The sequence below is a fragment of the Trachurus trachurus genome, assembly GCF_905171665.1.
Source record: "Trachurus trachurus genome assembly, chromosome: 21".
NCBI classification, from domain to species: Eukaryota; Metazoa; Chordata; class Actinopteri; order Carangiformes; family Carangidae; genus Trachurus; species Trachurus trachurus.
The window spans coordinates 14,336,696-14,352,372 of record NC_139899.1 but is presented as its reverse complement, the minus strand read 5'-3'; the positions used below and the strand labels follow the sequence as shown (position 1 = coordinate 14,352,372).

At 41.4% G+C, this 15,677-nt stretch overlaps 2 protein-coding genes across 2 annotated transcripts; both read right to left on the bottom strand.

Annotated features, from left to right (window-relative positions):
- Positions 1–35: 35 nt before the first annotated feature.
- Positions 36–9,953, bottom strand: LOC311005045 (X-ray repair cross-complementing protein 5-like). Its single transcript, XM_083997331.1, has 21 exons — positions 9,693–9,953; positions 9,270–9,383; positions 8,986–9,169; positions 8,154–8,202; positions 7,922–8,044; positions 7,393–7,587; positions 7,129–7,243; positions 6,114–6,252; positions 5,920–6,032; positions 5,763–5,825; positions 5,529–5,666; positions 5,343–5,433; positions 4,381–4,511; positions 3,994–4,190; positions 2,023–2,113; positions 1,818–1,887; positions 1,551–1,660; positions 1,185–1,281; positions 933–1,000; positions 747–821; positions 36–570 (listed from the first exon to the last, which is right to left on the bottom strand). The coding sequence occupies exons 1-21, from the start codon at positions 9,705–9,707 to the stop codon at positions 556–558; spliced, it is 2,193 nt and encodes a 730-aa protein (XP_083853457.1). The 5' UTR covers positions 9,708–9,953; the 3' UTR covers positions 36–555.
- Positions 9,954–11,698: 1,745 nt separating this feature from the next.
- Positions 11,699–13,351, bottom strand: tmem169b (transmembrane protein 169b; the record flags this gene model as incomplete). The annotated part of the gene is made up of 2 exons (XM_083996759.1): positions 11,699–12,321; positions 13,084–13,351. The coding sequence occupies 2 exons, from the start codon at positions 13,349–13,351 to the stop codon at positions 11,699–11,701; spliced, it is 891 nt and encodes a 296-aa protein (XP_083852885.1).
- Between the last annotated feature and the right edge of the window lie 2,326 nt (positions 13,352–15,677).

Here is a 15,677-nt window from a genome sequence, read left to right as displayed (position 1 = left end):
TTTTGAACATGAGATACTGGTTCTACTCTGCACTGTTCAATTTCTAAATGACGTCACTGCAACTATATTCATCCTCAGTATTTCGTTATACAAATACATAGTACAAATTGAACATTCTTCAACTTTTACGCTTTACTGATCAAAGATAATTAACATGCAGTTTGTTGGACGCTTAAATGCACTCGAAATCTTGATATATAAATCACCCGCTACATTCAACGTTACCATGGAATTAGAACAAAATATTTGTAAATATTTACCTTGATTTGGAGATAAGACATTGCAGACAAAACACATCTAGACGCTTAACAGTTTTGGTCGAAGTTAAACACAAGCGTAGTTTTCTGAAACAGTATACAAGTAAACAGTTCTATTAAAAGCCTTTTCTGTGCAGCATTTACACAACTCCTTATCACCAGCGACACAGTCTCAGGGGTCTCCACATTGGCATCAGAACAAATGGACGGCTTGGTTTGTGTGGTCTCATCGGGTGAATTATGGCATTCTTCTCATTTCTCTGCATGTTCACTGCTGACACTCCCATGGCCTCCCTTCTTACATCATGTCCAGCTGCACAGGAAGAGGAGAAAAAGTTAAGACTAGAGAGTTTATATCCGAGGTCTCAATAGCCCAGGCTCATTATCGGACGCACAGAGGCATATCCTGCAAATATACAGGAAAGGGTTTGAACATGGCTTTAGGGCATTATCGGTTAAATATTTCAAACCTGAATCACCAACACTTACCAAGTCATCAACGTCTCCTGTATCTTCCGCTGGTGGTGCAGCCACCTCTTCTTTCTTCTCCTCAGCAACCAGAAACTGAGGATAAAGCAGGATTCAGTCAGTCATATGTATGGATGGTCTAAAGATCACCTTCAAAAGTTCAGTCGCTCCTTTCACAACAAAGCTGGGAAGCGTCATTTAAGTTACCTGGTTAGCTTCGCTTTTGGACACCTTGCTTCCTTCAACTTCGTCCTTGCTGATCAAAGTTACAGCATCTGTCGAACAGCAATAATTCAGGCCACTTGCGATTTAGGCTGCGCAGCATTTTTTTAAGCATCAGTCAGCTCCTAGTTTGCGCTATTTACTTATTTTAGACTCACAAAACTATGCAAAACATTTTTGTCTTATCCCAAGAGAGGAATAATTTGAGAGAGCTTGAAATAAAGAGGCTTATCATACCTTGAACCAGCAGGTCCCAGAAGACCTCCAGCCCTCTGTTGGGGATGCTACTTTTCAGGGACTGGAGGTAGCTATTGTACAGTTCAGCATTTCCCACCTGAATTGCAAAACATACAAAACACTCAAAATCAATTTGAAACTCTCTAAAAAGCTCACATCTATATGCAGACACGTAAGCACACTCTCACAAAAACTGGCCTCGGTTCAAACCACAAGAAATGAAACAGGCTCACTGTAATCTCTTGAAGTTGACTCAATCTCCATGCAGCCTGATACTTTACGATTATTTCTCACAGACTCTCATAAACAGAAACCCCCACAGTCATGATGCATTTCCCAAATGGAAGACGATGAATGTTTATTTACCTTAACGGACTGCTCTCTAAAAGCCTGGATACAGGTGATGCTTTTCATGTAGTACTGTGTGTCCTTGTTGCTAAGCAACTGCTCTATCCTGAAACTCAGCTGCTGACAGGCTGGGAAGGACACAAAGGTCACCACATCCAAACAAAGAGATAAACACAATTACAAGGGCAGAACACAAGCCAGGGCGATGTACTGTATAACTGAACTAGAAAAAAATGTTTATCAGTCCAGCTCAGTGGGGGAAAAGAAATAAAAACTGGACCTCACCCTCTCCGAACGGCAGACTCTTCTGCTTGATCAGAGTGCGGAAGTCTCGGGCTGGATCAACACTTCCCACCTGGTTCAAGTGTTTAATATTATTCAGGGATGAAGAGAAATTGAAGTTTTAAAGTATGCCTGCTCAAACAACTTGCAAAGTAGTTTGTGTAAATGGCCAATTTTTGGTTGTTTATCTTTCTCCTCTGATTCTCACCGAAGTAACAGAGCCTTCAGAAATGTCAGCCAGGTTGTACTCTTCCTCCTCTTCATCTCCTTTTGCCTTCTTGGCATCCGGCACCTCCGATCTACAAGTCACAGAAGGGTCAGTTACAACACTGATGGTTTTAGAAGGTAATATTTTTGTAATGAGTTAAACCTCGACCACGAAGTCAATACAATAACAGTGACGGCTTCAGACCACCTGGTGATGGGGTCACACCAGCTGTAGCCAGCATTAACACGACTACATGAGCACTCGTGGGTCAGATTACTCCCAAGTTAACTTTATCAAATTCACATCAATAAGCTTTATTGACTGTGTCTTGCACAGCTGTGATGTAATCACACTGACAAAATCTGTCCAGGGACAGGCAAACATAAAAGCCTGCCAAAATACTCAAGCCTCCTCTGGTGTCTCCAGGATTCATAATACAGTAACTTCCTAGCTTGAAGATCACATCTTATCTGCTTAGTTGCCATGGCGATAAGGGTTGGGACATGATTGAGCAAACAAAATGTTACAGGCGAAAGATTCCTGGGTTAATATTTCTATCCCATTTTGTGTACAAGTGTATTATACAACTTCCCTAACCCCAAATAAACTCTTCTAACTCCAACATAACCGTTTAACTGTCATTACTTTCATTTTCCACCTCTTAGCTTCCTTGTTTAATCTGCTCTTTCGCTGGGTTTACACAACCATCAAGATGTCATGAGGCAGACAGAACATATCGAATGAGAGACTCACAGCAGACCTGAATGATGTGTCAGGGTTTGATGACAAAATGCTCACACCTTCCCCAGGCCACTGTCCTGCAGTGAGCTGAGCAACATGGGACTCATTTGGTGGCTTAGCTAATCTGTTTGTTTTTACCAATTGATTTACAAGATCAAGGTTTAAGTGGATTAGGAAAACACTGTAGCTCAGCAAGATTAGAAAAGTAGCATTGGTTTCTTGGCAACAGCCATTTTAATCCATTTTAATAACTGACATCAGATTGAGTATTTAGGATTTCTTGACCTAAAATTAGACTGGTATTAAGTTGTTCCTTATATTAGTTATCAAATCAAACTGGGAAAACACTAAATTTCTACTGCACTGAAGAGCCAAGACATTAAAGCAGAAGTGAGTGATCCGGTCGTTTTCGCTAATGCTGCGTTCCAGGCAGGCTTTTGAAATCGTAAATTACAGCTTCAAGTCACAACTTACGACTTTGTAGCGTTCCAGGCAACCCACTTGTGTTTTTCCGACCTGTTTTACCGGTGAAAGTCACTATAACGGCCACTCGTAACTTCCGACCAGTGAACTCGTACCAGATCGAACTGGTACCACTTCACGGTCGGAAAAATACGAGTTTCCTTGAACGCACCATAACAGTCCTCGTCGCTACGTCACCACATTCACGGCGTTCCTTGGCTGCACACACAGCCCTGCGTGCCGTTCTCTCTCCTCATTGGATAAAAACTGTAGGATACGATAAATGTTTTCTCTTCGGCTCAGAGCAGAGGGACTGACAGACCCGTGTTTCAGTCCAAACACTCTATGTAAGTGATTGCTGTCGGAAGATATAACTATTTAAGACTTATATTAACACAAATATATCACTCACTTCTGCTTTAAGTGTACAGGACAGGACACACACACCCCTTGTATGCCTCTGTCAAGCTGTCAGGTTGCAGGAAACATCACAACCATCCCACTGAGTTACAGTGTTGAATAATGTCCTGAGGTGTTTTTGCTGAACTTGATGTCACAGTGAAGTTGACCTTTGATCTGTCCCACCAGACATTTTATATCCAACCACATTGGACTTTATCATTGTCATTTTTATCACATTAGATATTTATGTCATTATTACCATATGAATTCTTGACTCGTGGTCAAAAATGTGTTTTGTGGGGTCAATGAACAACCCAAAATCACAATGCTTCTATTCTAGAAATAGCCTCAGTTAATCAAACTTACTCTTTGCCAAAAATCTGAGCACTTGTCTTGAGCTTCTTTTTCTTCTCCACTTCTGTGAGGGGAAACTTCCTCTTCATCTCTTCTAGTGCGGTTTGGCAACGTTCGTTAATGACCTCGGGGCGCTCGAGAGCAGCCTTCAGCCACGGCTCCATGGGGGGAAGAGGGGTACCGGGGTTTACTGCTCGGTGATGCAGACACTGAGAGAAAGGTTGGGTAAGGAAGGTGAGACAGATGGAGAGTGAGAGAGGAGCAGTTCTGGTTTGGGTGGCTGATGAAGCTCTATTCAGGCAGATGAAAGCTTGTTCCATCTGTCTGACTTCTACCATCTGCCCCGACTCAGAATGGGAGGGCTGTGCATCTGAAATACAAACTGTAGCACTGCAGTACCTGGAAGTGTCTCTGGAAGGCCGGGTTGGGAATGTTGTGGACCTTGAACATGTCCTTCTGTTCTCCACTCTCATCTTTCTCCACCAGCATCATGGAGTCGATGAGAGAGTCCACAGCAGACAACTGGGAGTCTGAAGAAATCACATGTTACTCAACAGCCCATCCACGTCCATTCAAGGTTCCTGACTTAAGTCTCTCTCAACACACAAACACAGTGGCAGACATTAATAAATACCATTAAAAAATATACATTTAATATTATTTCATATATTATTATCTTTTTTGATTTAAGCTATCAAACAGCACATATGCGAATCAATACTATTCTATATCATGAAGTAAAATTTCAAGCATATAGCAAATATTACACTTTGAATTAAGACATTTTACATATCGAATCATATATTTACATACTTGATACTTAAGAGTACATTTTCCTGTCGATACATGCACTTCTATGGTGGTAAGATTGGAATACAGGGTTTTTATTTATAATGCAGTAAGTCAGCTTCAGTCCTAGAGAATCTGGGCCAAACAAACATAGAACATAACATGTTACATGCAGGCATGCTGACGAGTGCCATCTAGGGGCAGAAAGAGCGGCAGTGCAGCGTTCAAGCCGCAGCAGATTCTAAGTTCTGTGCCTGTAGGAGGCAACGTGGACGTGTTTGCATCAGCGGGCCATAGCAGGGGATTTGGTTTGACAATGAAAAGATCCCTGTTGCCAGAGAATCGGCTGCTTGTTAAACATGAATGTGTGAGTTTGCGGGTGAATCACGGGCCTCCTCCATGATGCTTCATATTTAGAAAAGAAGTTACATAACATCAGCTGTGAAGAGGAACCAGAGCTTGTACCACACATTAGTTAATTCTTTAAAGCTCAACAGCAAATGCACTGCGATCAGTACGTTGAGGCAACAAGAGTGCGTATGCTGAACAAACATGACATGCAGAGACTGTACCTGATGGAGTAAACTTTTTGTTGTTTTCAAGGGAGGGAAACGTGAAATGTCTGAGGTCTTCTGTGAAGGGCAGCTGGACGTACATCAGACACTATGGACGGCAAAAGATGAACCGTTATCTTTGTCGTATTCATTCAGATTCGATGAATAAACGACAGCAGCATGTTCTGGACTCTGTGATCTCACCTCGTAGTTCTGCTTGATACAAGGGAAAGCTGCTCCAACTTGAGGGTTGCTGCGTCGGTCATATGCGTAACGCACAATGGCCACCATCTGGAGCTCATCCAGTGCCCGGATGACGGCTGACAATGCCACGCCTGCATGCTGCTCAGACACAGCACAGAAACAAACACAAGCTTGTCAAAATCAATGCATGTATTTGTAGTCACATGCAGTGTAGCTGTTTTTCTCTATTCTCACCTCATCATCTTTGGGAGCGAACATCTTGATGATCTGGTTTCCCATGAACTGATGACGACGTATCTGTCAGCAGACAGCAACAAGAAAGACAAGGCTGTTTGATGTGAATGCCTTTTACATGTCACATACGATCGCATAGACATAACAACTACAATACCAAGCTCTGTTTGGTAAAGCCCAGGACAGCGAAGCACTTCCCGTCGTGCTTGTATTTCATCTGATCCTGATCCACTTTGGAGAAGGGAACAATGTCACTTCCATACTGAAAACCTGTGAAGGGAAAAAGAAGTGAAGTTAAATGATAAATGAATTCAGTGCATAATTTCTCTGGTTTTCAAACAACTTCCTCACCTTGAATGGTGTCATCCTTTGGCACCTCTGTCTCGTTGTCGTCGTCCAAACAGTAGACCGTCTCTCTCTTCACGTCTTCTTTCATGGTGGTTTGAGCATCAACTGTAATCCACATCTTCTTCAGCCTTTCTTCGGTCACCTGTTGGACATGATGGGCAGAATTAATGGAAGAGAAAAACCTCTGGTTTCCCTAGCAATGTATGTGTTTCTTATTGATGATCATTGTAATGATAAGTCCTTTTCTAAATCTGTCCAACTAGTGATGGAGCAGCCTGATCCAATTTCAACTTAACCAGATTTAAACCTGCATACCGGTAGTAGGAATGATTACTTGTTTTCACAATTAATCGTGGTATTAAACGCCACAATTAATTAATCGTAAAGATTCCTAAATACCGTCACTTTCCCAAAAAGATTATGTCAGAACCGTATCGGCAGATGTGCGCCACAGTAAAGGTAAATGCACAGATACTGGTCCATTTAACTAACGTAACACTGAATTGGTAGGAATTTAAATGCTAGCGTGTCATTTTTAATTAAAAAAAGGCAAAACAAAACAAAAAACGATTCAAATAAACGCAAACATTTGGTATAGATGACAATTTATGACCTGAATATTTCAAACACTTCCCCTGGGGATTAATAATCAGTCATATATATTAATAGATACTTGAAATATTTTGTGTAAACAATGAGTAATGTAATTATATTTTGACTAATTTGATTTTACACATTCATAGTGTTGTGAAATTAATTAATGCATAATAATCTTAATCATAAAAATATTTCTCTGACAATAATCGTACCAAGAAAATCTATAATCATGACATCCCTACTACAGAGTCATGATTAGATGTGCACAGTCAAGTGTCCATTATCAGTCCATATCAGTCCATTATTCAGACAGCACAGGGCCCATCACTTGCTCATAGAAAATGAGCAATGAACAAAGCCAAATTGTCATAAATGATGCATGTGTCATATACTTATCCAGTACATTTCCTAGTCAACTTACAGCTTTGTACCCGACAATACGTATGGACAGAGTGCTGCCGACCGTCAGCTGACAGGGCCAGGCCATCGGTCTCCTCTCAATACGCTTGAACATGCACAGCTGCTCGATCGCATTCCTACAGCAGGAGTGCAGCACACGGAGAGCCAAGTCACATCATGACATCATCCAATGAGAGCATTAACTATTTTTAAAGGTAGAGCCAAACATGAATTAAGTAACACATGACCATAATCATCATCCAGTATTCAGTAAGAGCCCTCCAACCTGAATGGGTAAATTTGATCCAGACCGTCCTCCTCGTCCAGGCTTAACAAGATGTGTTTCATCATGTCCACCCCTTTCTTCTGTTCCACAGAGAGACCTTTGCCCATCCCCGGGTGCCCGGGGCCTCCTCTGTCTGCAGCATCCCCTCCACCTTCCTGTTCCTCATCATCATCCTCCTCCACAGGGAATGGTAAACTGGCAATGTAAATGTCCAGAGGAAGAAATAAAAAAAAAAACATATATGTGATCAATGTCAGGAAATTAGCCTGGATTCATTTTATAAGAGATAATTTTAACATCTAAGAGATTTTGTCCTTGGTGTAAAATAGGTGTCAGGACAAAGTTACTATGTTACAATATATATACAGAGTCCAATAAAATAATTAGCAAAACAATTTGATCAAATATTGTTTAATATTGTTCAGAATAAAATATCACCCTAATTACATACTTATGTTTCTGTATCACATATAGTGATATATACCAATTAGTTATCAGTTAATCAGTTGTTAATATGTTTGAAACTTACAAGAACTGTAAGGTGATGCCAGACTGTTTAAGGTTGTTGGTAATAACATCCATTTGGTCTGAACTGGCCTCGGTGTTGAGGTCAGTTAGGAGTGCGATGTTGAGCCGATCATACTTCTTCCCACTGGAAAATCAATCAATCAATGAAAAACACAATCTCAGTTGTGCCACTGAACAACCACACATTCATTCAGCACAGTGAAGCTAGGTGTGAGATGCAGTTAGTCCCTTACTTGGTTTCTGTCTCAAGGAGATCCATGCAGACAACAAGCGCATCCAGCCCTGAGGAGCAGTAGTTAGGGAAGGAAGTAACAGATTATCTGATAACATGAGGCCTGGTGCCTGTTATATGTTGCAATGTGCCTACAATTGTAAAAGCTCTGGATTTGGCATCAAACTGTGAAGGTTTTTTGGGTTCATTCAAAATCACATAGGAATTTGATCATGTACAGTATATTAAAATTAACAGTCAAAAGAAGTGTGAAAAAAGCTGATGTCAAGAAGACAAATGTTTATATGTCCTGTTTATATGCAAAGCCCGAGAGCTTTGGACTGATGTGACCCAGGGGCTGTACTTGTATTGACACTTGAGTACGTTTTACTTGCTGATTAAGGCTCACAAAAAGTGGACGTTGCATTTTAATTGTTTACCACAGATAATAATAAATCATGTTTTGCTTGTTTTGTTTATAATAAATATTCAGTGGACATTAAAGCCCACACATACATGGGTATTTTAATCACTGTGCCCATGTAAACATCTAGTCAGCCCTATCTGTGTATGTGCGGCTCACTGCGGCATTTAAATGAAGCAGAGCAATCAGCAAAGTTATTAATTACACCTGTGCTTCTGCTGCTACAAAACATGCAAATACCAGCAGTGAAAATGTTCACCGAGGGCGGCCCTGTTGTCCTGTAACTCTGTTATTACAATAGGAGAGAAAGAAAAACATATTTGGCAGTTATGTTGCATAGCATGAAGTCAATGATATCTATAAAAGCAGCTAGAATCATTTTCCCATTACAAAGAGATTTAAGTACCAAACATCTCAAACAAAAGGATACAATCCACCTGCTGACTCTCTGGATGGACCTGATTCTCAATTTCCTCCAGCAGATCAAAATCGGCCATCATGAGGTGTCGGTGGATGGTGATGTGCTGGTACTCTCCGTCCTGGGCCAGAGGGTTTTTGGTGGAATCTGTGCCAAACAGGACCAAAGCCAGTTCATCCTTAGTCTCAGCAAACACCTGTTAGAGGACAAAAGATGGGTAAAGTGTGCACAAAATATGACAAAAAACCTCTAAAGATGGTAGTTTTGATTTTGTAAAATAGATGTGTTCATGTTACCTGGCGCTGGACAAACTTCTGGATGACTTTTTTGGCGAGGTCAAAGGCAGGCTCTTCCCCCGGGGCAGAGTTGGACATGGAGAAGCCCACATCCATGCACAGCACCAGCGCTGACTGCAGGAAACAAACAACACATTAATACAGCCTAGGGCTAACTTGTTCAGTTCAGCATATACGAGGTGATACGGAAATCGTTAGACATCAGATAGTATTTAAAGCCCATTAGTTTCCGTTTTGTCTCAGCTATTGTGTGGTAACCATGGTGCTCGACATGCCTCAACATGTCTCTCACTCGTCTTTCAGCGAACTGCATCTAAAGTCTGCAAAACACCGACTCGACAAATAAACGTAGCTGCACCCTGATTCCGTTTACTGGGATAAATGAAACAACTTCATTTAGATTATTAAAACACAATAACTTACTTTAGACCCTGCCATCTTTTCCTTTTCCCTCCCTCCAAACCACACCGTGTGTCACAATGTTATGGGTCCGGTGGGAACCTGTGGTGAGAAATGTTCCGCACTTGTCTCGTCGAGCTTCACACGGATCTGTACGGTCAGCAGCACACCAATAGATTATCCTCTCACCACCAGAAACACAGATGTATCACTGACCCCGTGGGCAATTGTGATAAATAATATTGTTTTTCGGCTCATGAGACAGAGACGCCACACTGAGATAGGTCAAACGCCCCCCAGCGTCTCATACGGCACTGCGCAGCACAGGGAAACTACAGGCGCATATCATATCGACTGGCAGCTCATTTCCGGGCTGTTGCCAGGATTTGAGGTCAGATAAATTCTGGTGTATACATTTATGAAACGACCTTCATCATATATAGAATGAATTGGATTTTTCATTTCTATGTATTTACTCAAATCGTATAAGTTTTCTTCCACTAGCCTACAGAAAGATGGGGAAATAATTCACATCTTCATCACAGGAAAATAGGGCCAGACCTCAGTGTTTTCATTATGGTTCGACTCATTTTGCGGTTTTGACCCATAGACTATGCTTTGTAATTGAGGTGGAATCGAAGGTGAAAATGGGACAGTGTGTGTATTGGCCCTCACAATTTTAGTACACTGCTGAGCCAGCTTCCACTGGGACATATAGATTTTCTTCAGCATGCATCCCAATGTGCCAATAATCAGATCTCAAAGAGTACATACTATGCATTTGTGTGCACAGTGCAGGGATATAGTCCTGTTAATTATAAGTGAGTGGAACCACAGGAAACAGGGACCCGCTGTGCATTGCTATGTGTCATGAAACAAAATGTTGTTTTCCACAATATAACGTATTAAAATTAGCACATAATTGCAATGTAATGATATGACACTTTATTTCATTTGTCTTTACTTTGCATCCCGTGGATTCACAACATGTAATGTGTAATACAGACCTAACCCAACCCAACCCCAAACATAAACATGTCAATCAACAAATATCAAAACCAACCCCCATCTGCTATGTATTTCAATCACAGCAGCAGCTGTTTGCAATACATTTATTTCAAAGTGCCAGAGTACAAAACACTGCTACAATAATTTCAGAGTGTACTGGACTTAAATATTTAAAATAAATTAAAGCAACATTTAAAATAAGACTGTACTGAAATGTAACAGGAATCCTGGAGTAGAAAATTACAGAGTACTTCTTTTACCTTGTGTGGACCAAAAATGAGAAAACACAAGTATTTTAAAATCACAAACTTCTGTTTTGATAGTGTCTAAAACATAAAACATGACACTGAAAAATCATAAACTCCCTAAAAAAAAGTCTGAATCATCAATTTGTCCTGACTATGGCTTCAAGTCATGGCTAACTGAACATCTTAGAGTGTCCTGTGAAAGAAATACAAGACGGTGTTGAAATGCATGCTGTTTCTGATGTCCGTGCACAGCACAGTGATCACATACATTTAATTACATATATTTACAGATGAAGTGAAACTTGATTTAACTTGCAAGACCAATATGTGTCCACAGCCACTTTATGAAAACTGTAGGAATCAAGGTCTGTATCTATATATAAAAAAGTATTTGCATTGCAATGCTGTTTAGTAATTATTGGATTTTAGTGATCCAAGGTGATGATGATGATGACCATAACAATCTGCAAGTAAACATAGAAACAATGTCTAATGCTTTACAACTGTGTAATATGAGTTCAGCCCCTTGGGGACAGTTCAGGCAGTGTTTCACATCATTTACAGAAAAGCATAAAAAATACTTTCCTGTTATTTTTGACAAGAAAATAAAATTCCTATCAAAAGTTTCTTGGAATTTATTTCTTGGAGCAAAAATATCAAACAGATAAGGTTTGCTCAATAAGTCAACTCTTACACTCTTGTGTCCAGTCTCAGTGAAACAATTAAAAACCCTTTGACTTCATGTGCTTGGAACTACGCACGCATCGCTCTGTTTCACACTGCTGATGTTTGTGCGTGTTCACTAGGGGCCTTGCTCTGCAGAGTGTCGGAGTCCAGCAGCTCCACTATGCTGTAGGGGGAACAGTCCTCCAGTCCCAGCTTCCCACAGGCCCAACCACAGAAACCCTTCTCCAGGTCCCGCACCGCCTGCCACCATTCACCTAAAGCCCAGGACACCTGCACCACGGCAGAGTACAGGGCCAACGACACCGCCATGGGCATGATGAGCATCGGGTAGAAGATGATGAGGAAGGGACATATTGTGATTTTGTGCCAGAACGTCCGCTCCTCGTTGTACACCAGGAAGACGTTGTACCAGGTGAGCGTGCCGTAGTAGAAGGAGGTGATGAAGGAGAGGAGGAAAACCACAGGGGCACAGGAGAGGCTCCACAGGACAACATGGGGTCCCTGGCACACACCTAAGCCGCAGTTGCGTTTCGAGCCGTCCAGCCCCTCGCACTCGGCGTCCAGGCGTTCCTTTGACCTGGCCAGATCCCTGAGTTCCCTCTCCGTCAAAGTGACGTGTATGTCCACTACCTGCCCCTTCTTCTTGCCCCGCGTGATGGTGCCTGTCAGGGTGACGTACCGGCTGTCTGGAGGAAGGCTCCAGTTTCCATCTGTTAAGAGATAATGTGATGTAAGACTTTTACATGTGGCATAAAATAACAAAAGTAAGGTTCTCTTCATTCGTGTGCCTTAAGGCTTAAAGGGATAGTTCACCCAAAATTCAAATTTCGAATTTTCAGAGTCCTCCGTGCCTTCTCTGAGTTACAGGGGGGTCCGTGCAGCAGTATTTGTCCATATAATGGTTGTGAATGGTGCTCACTTTTCTTCGTCCAAAAAGACACACCAAAAAACATCCAAATACCTCCACACTGCTCGTCTGTAATGTCCCTCTTGTATTGAAGGCCCGACATGAGAAATTGTTCTGAAAAAAATTAAATAAGTCTATATTTTAAGCGTGTTTGTAGCGGAAGCTCCCAGTGTCTCAGTTCACTGCTCTTCCTGTGTCAGTGCAAATCTTGCGTGATTTGCACTGACCGGCGGAACAATTTCTCATGTCGGGGCTTCAATAAAAGAGGGACAATTACAGACGAGCAGTATGGAGGTATTTGGATGTTTTTTGGTGTGTCTTTTTGGAAGAAGAAAAGTGAGCACCATTCACAACCATTATATGAACAAATACTGCTGCGCGGACCCCCCGGTAACTCAGAGAAGGCACGGAGGACTCTGAAAATTCTCCCAGCCCTTAGTCGACATGAGGGTGAGTAGATAATGAGTGAAATTTGAATTTTGGGTGAACTATCCCTTTAAAGCTATTGAAATGTATTGTAGCCTGAAGTCTCTGGATTTGGACAGAATATGTCACCCCCACTCACCTTCACCTGTAGGTGTGCAGAGGAATTTAGCTCCCTCCTCAGCGCTCCTCTCTGCTCCCTCCTCGCTGCCTTGGTCCTCTCCAGGCGCCCTCTCCATGTCGGAGCGGTAGATAATGATGGACTCTGGACGCATGTCTTTCTTCTTCCTCCTCTTTCTCCTTATGGAGGACCCCACTTCTTCCACGTGATTCCCTGACATGTCTGACCGTAAGGAGATCATCTGGGGGCTGCCCTCTCCTTCCGTTTGAGACTCCTCCACCTGTGCCATATTCTGTAAACTCTTTGACTCCGAGGGGACGTCTAGTGAGGATTTCCAGCTGAATGCACAGTGATAAAAGCACAAACAGAAAGAGAGGGAGAGAGAGAGAGAGAGAGAGAGAGAGAGAGAGAGAGAGAGAGAGAGAGAGAGAGAGAGAGAGAGAGAGACATTAAAAGCAGTCACAATAATCCTGTATCCTGGCCTAGATTCTGCATAGTCACCTACTCTGTGATGATGGCTAACAACATCTACCTACATGTCACAGAATTATTGATCTAGTTGAATTTAAGTAGGCTAGGCCTACATGAAAATACCAAATCTCACATGCAAACAAGGCAGAGGGGGGAAGGGGGGGGGTCTCTCTCTTGCATGACAGCGCACCGATACTCTTGGTGGAAATGCCTCGACCTCAGTCTGTGCACATCATCTCATCCTCCTCTTTTACAGAAATAAGACCATCACTTCCATTCATAATAGGGTTGTGGCGCTTTTCCCCCAAAAAATAATTAATTAATGCATTTTATTATAAGATCAGAGAAGAGGAGGGGGGTGAAATCAACAAAGCAGCCCATTCTTCTCCTCCTCACACAGCTGATCTCCTCCCATTTAAATCCCACCCATGTCCGCTCTTTGTCTGCAGACGCAGCCGGCGAACAGCATGTATCCTACTGTAACTAGAGCCGCTAATAAAATGCCATCTTACCTTCAACAGACTGCAGCGGGTAGATACACAACACCATGCGAGGATAAAATCACTGGATTTCTATGACACATTGCAGCAGATCGGGCATCGCAGCGCTGTTTTCGCCGATACAGATGCGCTACGCAAAACGATTTCCAGAATAGCACTAAACCCGCCTCACTAACCTCTGTCACACCGAGCTCAGGACCAATCCGCGCCAACCGTGGTCCGGTCCCACCGCTGCCGTCATGTGAACATGGAAATATGAGGGAGGGGGGGAGAGCGGAAACCCACCATGTCCTGTAATGGCACCACACTAATCCCAGAGAATGGAGTTCTTCCTGCTCAGCAGTGAGGAAACACAACAAGCTGAGATCAAATGTTTTAATAACGAATTTCTGCATTTCATAAAATCCCTTTAGTCTTATGAATAAGAATGACATCAAACTATTTACTATTGATAAATATCACAAAAGAAGCCCTATATTTAGCTCATTTTATAAATGTTATAGCCTACACATGTGTACAGTAGGCTATGTGTAGCCTATGTTCTGGGTTCTCATAGCCACCTGTTTCTTTATTGAGTTGTTAAAGGAAACATGCCATGAATGTCTGTAGGCCAATAAAATAAAATAAAAAATTGCTCAGATAAAGTGTGGTTTTTTTTCTGTGAAATACTATGGTTTCTTTTCTTTTTTGAAGAACAAAAGAATATAGATAAACCAAAACATATAGGCCTACACAATTTCATAAGCTCTTACACTGCAGTGAAGTTAGTTTGAAGTTGGATATTTGACAGACATTCGCTCACTCACTCGCTTCTCAATATATTAAAAATCCATATAAAATATTAGATGTGTTCAAATGCAATAAAAACAGGTGTGTCTCATAGAGGAGGCTTAGCTCTACCATCCTGTGTCGATTTTGAGCCAACAGGTCACATGACCTAGGAGTTATTGAGCTATAATGCTCATATTTACAGTATAAAATACATTAAAAATTCATATAAAATATTAAATGTGTTTAAATACAATAAAAACAGGTGTGTCTCATAGAGGAGGCTTAGCCCTACCATCCTGTGTTGATTCTGAGTCAACAGGTCACATGACCTAGGAGTTATTGAGCTATAATGCTCATATTTACAGTATAAAATACATTAAAAATTCATATAAAATATTAAATGTGTTTAAATACAATAAAAACAGGTGTGTGTCATAGAGGAGGCTTAGCTCTACCATCCTGTGTTGATTTTGAGCCAACAGGTCACATGACCTGGGAGTTATTGAGCTATTAATGCTCATATTTACTGTATAAAATATATAAAATATTCATAAAAAATAGTAAATGTGTTTAAATGCAATAAAAACAGGTGTGTGTCATAGAGGAGGCTTAGCTCTACCACCCTGTGCTGATTTTGAGCCAACAGGTCACATGACCTGAGAGTTATTGAGCTCTAATGCTCATATTTACAGTATAAAATACATTAAAAATTCATATAAAATATTAAATGTGTTTAAATACAATAAAAACAGGTGTGTCTCATAGAGGAGGCTTAGCCCTACCATCCTGTGTTGATTCTGAGTCAACAGGTCACATGACCTAGGAGTTATTGAGCTATAATGCTCATATTTACTGTATAAAATATATAAAATA

Bases quoted from the DNA above. Each gene is read 5' to 3' on its own strand.
- LOC311005045 (XM_083997331.1), bottom strand. The intron at 9,170-9,269 runs GTAACATGAACA...GTCCTCTAACAG, and splicing joins AGAAGTTTGTCCAGCGCCAG to GTGTTTGCTGAGACTAAGGA. The intron at 7,588-7,921 runs GTAAGTTTCAAA...TTACATTGCCAG, and splicing joins GGCATCACCTTACAGTTCTT to TTTACCATTCCCTGTGGAGG.